The sequence below is a fragment of the Cupressus sempervirens genome, chromosome 11 (genome assembly GCF_028749045.1).
Source record: "Cupressus sempervirens isolate cs-2001-9-10 chromosome 11, ASM2874904v1, whole genome shotgun sequence".
NCBI classification, from domain to species: Eukaryota; Viridiplantae; Streptophyta; class Pinopsida; order Cupressales; family Cupressaceae; genus Cupressus; species Cupressus sempervirens.
In genome coordinates this window covers 322746749-322753156 of record NC_143128.1, presented here as the reverse complement: position 1 = coordinate 322753156, position 6408 = coordinate 322746749, and the positions used below count along the sequence as shown (strand labels likewise).

General features: G+C 33.5%; 1 protein-coding gene across 1 annotated transcript in view; it reads right to left on the bottom strand.

Moving 5' to 3' along the window:
* Positions 1-574: 574 nt before the first annotated feature.
* LOC149529408 (cytochrome oxidase complex assembly protein) overlaps positions 575-6408 on the bottom strand; it is a 97221-nt gene continuing 91387 nt past the window's right edge. Inside the window, exon 4 of the mRNA XM_089808674.1 lies at positions 575-1012. Coding sequence (XP_089664800.1) covers positions 834-1012 — 179 coding nt within the window. The 3' untranslated portion in view covers positions 575-833. The remainder of the gene's footprint in view (positions 1013-6408) is intronic.

Genomic DNA, 6408 nt, shown 5'->3' with positions numbered 1-6408 from the left:
CACAAGCCATCAAACCATGCCTGGAGAATCATAAACTTGGGATTTAATTTTCATTAAGGCCATAATACACTACTAAAGGGTCCCCTCCAAAGAGAAACAAAGTCTCAAACAAAAGGTGCTTATAGATATTTATTTGAACATTATTACTGAAGCATTATTACATTCACGAAGTTTGAGAGTCATGGTCATCCAATTTATGTATCACTTTAATAATGACAACCTTTGGCAAATAAAATTCGCAGATCTTCAAATATTGTTCCAATTGTGATTCTTCTATTATCCATAATTGTTATACACAATGAAAATAATGACAGATAAGACAGTCAATGAACATAATTGTAAATGAGAATTTCTTTAAGTGTGACATTAAAATGTTTATTTTCTTACCCTTGAAGCTTCAAATCATGTCACCTCATCTTTCATGTTATTGGTCGCATTCAGTGGAACTCATTCAAAATTCTTCAAAGCAACTTTTTCACGATTCCAACAAATCAAGAGCAACATTAAACGTAAGCCCCCTAATTTGGTGATCATAACATAAATATTCAATTTCACTTTCACACACAGCTTTCAATTGCAAGAATATTAGGATGGTTGACATTGCGGTATAAATATATTCTCAATCAAATGAGAAATGTAAACCAATTTTTTCGCATTTTATATTGTACAACATCCACCTAGTAGATTCCAATCAAGTAGAAAATAAAAATTGCTTAAATGGGTCTGATCTCTATTTCATAGTGAGGTGGATTAATTCTCAATTTTTCAACTCCAACATTTATATATAAAGATCTGTAGTTTCCTGTATCCTGTATTCATAGTCAAAATTTGGGTCAAGGCTTCACAAGTTTACATTCTTTGCAATCTTTGTTTTCTAGCAAATTTGGATTCTTCATCAGATTTATCCGAAACGTATGTGTGTCATCTTTATCTGTTGGAGCATGTACAAGTGCTTCCAAAAACATAATTTCCCATCCTAGGTATCCAGGCAAATAGTCATGCCAGTTATTTTCTGTTAAAACAAAAAACAAACATGTAATAATTCATTAATTCCCACAACGGAAATTTAAAAATTATATATGTTGGCATCAAATGTAATTTAAATGAGTATTGACACAAGGAAAATCACTACAAAGGGAATCCATCTGAATCCTTGACAATTCTATTTGGCATTGCTTATCAATCAGATATTATCTTTCAAATAGCATCCATCCTTCAATTCTCACAACTGCACTTACACATTATAAAAATACAAGCATGCCTAAAAGGCTAAATGTATGCAGTATTTCATGTACAGGAAGTACAGACATGAAGATACAACTCCATTTAAAGCTTCAATTCTGGTAAAAGTGGGAGACTGTAAAGCGGGACAAAAGTTTTCGTCTGACTCTGCGAAAAGTCTGACTTGAAACATGTTTAACATGACCAAAAACACTTCCACGAGAAGAAAAGCAGTGAAATAATCTCAAGGCAAATGCATTAATTTTATTTTCTGATAAAAAATGAACGGAAATTTTTCCATTAATTTAAAAACCAGATTTAAAATATCAATAAACATGTGTGACCTTACATAATCAAACTAAATAAACTCCACCTTACTACAAACCAGTTATTTTTATTAATCCATAATATTTCATTCCAAGAGAAAATGACCATAACAATTCACATTTTTTATTGTTTAAAATATTGCATTAACTAAATAGGCAATTTGGAGTCTACAACTAGTAACAATCTTGAAACCATGGGAAATAGACTGGAAGTTAAAGAAATCAGCTTTTCAACAAAACCAGTTTTTAATAATACTTCATAAAAAGCCAAAATTATTAGAAAACTATTTTTTGAAATATTCCAAACAATATTCCTTCAAAGAGGCAACAAAATAGTTTGCTGCAAAAATTTTATGAATGTGCATTGTAAGCATAATGTTACATCCCAATTTTTGACCTAGCTTGAAATATAGTCGTTAAGGTTCGCATGAAGTCAGTTAGCAGTTTAATTTGATATAATCTAGTGAAATGCTAAGATGGTTTTTATGATTTCAAGTGAAGATGACATGTTAGTTGATCGTTAATTGCAAATTAATGGTAAGATGAAAAGTTAATTGTTATGATTATTTATGATAAAATAATATATAATTTAATTACGAAGAATTTCCTTACAGGGAGCATGTCGAAGGGGTGAAAGCATTGTCAGAAAAGAATTAGGCAAGGCATCACCATCATTGGGCAGACGGGTAAAGGACCTAGCCAGAATACATCTGCGGGACTTGCATGAGTTATTTAATAATTTAATTAAAATAATTGGGATAAAAAATTAAACGTATATTAAAGGATTTTAAATTATCTTTCGTCGTATTATTTTTTTTAATAATTGTTTATAAATGTTCATTTAAATATAAAAAATAATATGGCACCATCATCATTTAATAATTTAATAATTATGCATTATAATAATGTTCAAATTATAATAATTGTATTATTATAATCTTCAAATTTTAATCTTCCAATTCTTTCCAACTTCTTATCCTTTTCTTTCTTCTTAATCAATTTAATATTTGGAACCCGAATGATCATCTTGGGTTTTCGAAGGGGTTTTTTGTAACTGAAGGGAGTTGAAGAGTCGAGCTCCTTCAATTTAAGAGAACATTTTAAATCATATTGTGGATTCTTCAATCAGCTCTCATATTCATATGGGTTCTTGTAACTGTAGGGAGCTATATAGACAAGCTTTTCTTTTAATTAAGTTTGATACCCGAAAACGATATATACTTCTATTTTCCATAATAATTGTTGGCTAGCAATAGCTCTCAATATTATGAGTTTGGAAACCGATACTTGTTCTCTGCTCACAATCATTCACCAGCATACTGCCTTAATCTTTGCCGCAGGTCACAGGTCAAACGGAAGGGACAAATACTGTCATTAGAGCTGGTTGTTTTGCATTAGAAAGATCACATATGATATTTCATTTGTATACTCACGTGAGGAATTGCCGCCGAGGTCGGGACGGACTTGAAAATCATACCATATATGAAATAGGTTAGCCGAAAGCTTCATCCATTTTTTTTGTTTTCAAATACAACAGTTGCACGTTCATTCACTTTGCTTTCTTTTTAAGCTGTATCTACGGGTTTTGGAGCTTACTTAACGTAGACTTGAAAACCATATAAAAAGAAGGATCCGTTGTAGAGGATTTTGAAAATGGCAACCAATGCATATTCTTCAATATCTATTGGCATTCATCTTTATTGAGTTCAAAATAATCCCTAGCTCATGCCAGAGTAAGCGCAAGATTTCCACAGGGAAAAGGATGGACGAGATCTCCATTGAAGAATTAAAGGCATGTACCCAGAATAATGCACTTGGAAATGAAGAAAATTACTAGAGGGTGCTCTATCCGGAAATTGAGCCATATAGTTCAGGCCTTCTGGAGGTTTCAGATCTTCATTTTGCATATTGGAAGCAGAGTGGGAACCCAAAAGAACATATTTTACTGCGTACAAAACCACAGACTTCAACAAATGAAATTCAAACCAAAGATACGTTGTGGGTTATGATTGAATGCAAATGAGCTTTTACACAGCTAAGTATATGTTGTCCCAGCCATTACAAATAATCACAATGTATATGTACATTTATTGCTTACAATGATATATGTTGACACTGTAGATTTGGATCTCTATCTAATTTTGCCATGTTCAAGGTCAGCGATAGCCAAGAATCTTAGTATGGACCCATAGATCATTATGCCGAAAGATATTAGAATTAAACATTCAACTCTAGAATCTTTAAAGAACATAATCATATAATCACAGATTGTGAATTGCAAGATGCATGTAATCCTCTTGTATAAATTAACAGAATCCGCTGCTCTAAGGATTCCGAACACCGAGGACTCGCCCAATTGCATAACCGAGAAGATGGGTGATGAGGTGTGAGAAAGGAATCATCAATAATATGAACCAGTATCAGTTATGTCATTTCAATATTTATCATCTAATAAAAATTAAATAATAGCTCATGCACATTCCTACCATTGTGATCCTCTGCTTCCAAGTCATATATGGCGTGTTGTATACCATGATGCCTGGTGGATGGTAAGATGTTCCCTGTCAATTCCGAGTAGGGAGGACCTTTCTCATTAGAGATCGTGTGGGGATATGTTGTGGTCTGAGGTTGGGTGGTTAAACCCCTGACAATGTTTCACCTCTCCCAAGATGTCGGACATGAGTCAAATAGAGATAAGCTAAGCATTCAATTATTTATCAGAAACAAGTATTATCATTTTTATTTATAATGAGGTAAGATTGGATTGAGTTAAATTCATTGTTATCATTACTTTACACTTGGATTGATTTGTGAATTGTTTTCATTTATATGAATATTGAATATAAGTATTTATCTAATCTTGAGAAACTGTCACAGATAACTAATCGGAAGGAAAAGAAATTTGAAGTCCTAATTGATTGGGTGACAGCTGGAACTCTAAATGATTCAGTGGTATTGGAACCCTAATTGAATCTGTGGTATTGGAAGCCCTAAATGAGATAGCGGTATCAGAAGCCCTAAATGAACCAATGGTAAACAATGCCCTAATTGATACAATGGTATGTGATGCCCTAATTTAAAATAATTAAAAGTATCTAATTTGATAGCGGTCATTAGATGATAGTTGTCATATGAAATTCTTATAGTGTATTTGTGGACTAACCCGGGGGGTTGCAGAAGCATCCCTAGTTGATTTGAACTCAATCTTCCAAGGTATGTGGTTTTTAATTTCTATAGTAACTTAATTTGATGGTTCTTCAAGTATTTAGTTAAGAAATTTTGTTTAACGGATTTTAACGGTAAATCTTATTCACAAGAACATGAATGGTATAACCGCTTTCCTATGAAACGAAATAGTAACTATATTTCTTGAGTTTGTTGAATGTTAAATTAGACCCGGAAAAATTGGATGTTACAACATAACCATTTCAAGGAGACATTCTCAAGGTATGCACACTAATAAGTTGAGGAAAGAGTTGTATGAATGATATGTCATTACGGATAAGAAATTAAAACAAGAGACTCATTTTTAAAATGCAAAATTCTTCAAACTAAAAAAGAAAGTGTAATGCTGTCCATAAATGATTAAGAGTAAATGAAACAGATGTAACATAATAGCAGAAAGAAAGTTGTGCTGAACCCATCTTCTACAACAGAAACATTAAAGTAAAAATAAAACTTGAAGAACCTTTCACAAAGCTCAACAAAATCTGCTTAGAGAAATTGACACAGATTATAAATCCAGAATTTCGCTTTACTCATCAAAATCTGCTTAGAGAAATTCACACAGATTATAAATTTAGAAATCCACTTTATTGCTTTTTTAACCTTAGTTACCGAATCGGGTGCGCGGATGTGAGAATCACAAACCCAGATGCACAATTTTTTTTGGAGGGGGATTCAGATGCATTTATATATATACATTACATATAACAGTATATGCAAAGAAATGCAAGGGATATACAAAACTAAATTATTTGATAGCATGATACTTCACAAATACATATTCAAATCGAAATTAAAATAAGTTATTTTCTTTGAGAATTTGATACCCTGTCTCGTAAATTTCTTTGAAATGGGAACTTATCCACTTCAATAATAAGCCTTTTTAAAAGGGAAACTGTGTGCAGACCAAAGGAGGTTGGCCTTGGTTTGCGATCTGCTATTCTAAATGGGAAAGTTCTTACTGCTAAGTTAGATTGGCATTGGTGCACTAGTCAAGATCAACTGTAGGCTCATATACTCACCTCTAAGTATCTTCCTGGAGTTGATGAGTTTGATGTTCCCCGCACTCCTCTGTTCGGTAGAGGCTCCATGATTTGGAATACTTTGAAATTTGGGGCTCCGCTGGTTTAGCAAGGAATCTTCGGATTTGTCATTTTGGATTTCAAGATTGTTTTTGGATGGATTCCTTGAATGATCATCCTATTCTTTCTTCTCATCCCCACCTACATGCTCTCAAGGTTATCTTTACCATGGCCGGCTGGGATTTGGTTGATCATTATAGAATTGCCTATAATAGTGGCTTGGCAGTTCATTACCGCTAGAAGCTCCCTTATGAATGGCCTCGAGGTGGATCTGAGGTTAATAGACAAGAGCTGGCCAAGATTCTAGCTTCTAGGGAGTGCCCCAACTTGACCGGCATTGATGTCCTTGCTTGGGCAAGCAATGATCTGTCTAGCAAGTTTTTTGTTGCTGCAGGTTATGCAGAGTTACTTCAGCAGACTTTTGGGGGCATTCAAGTTCTGTTGTGGAAATGTGTTTGGAATAGATTCTCTTGGCCAAAGTGTAATTTTTTCCTATGGTTGGCGGTCCAAAATCGGTGCCCTACTTGGGATAATCTTTGTAGGCTTGGTTTTTT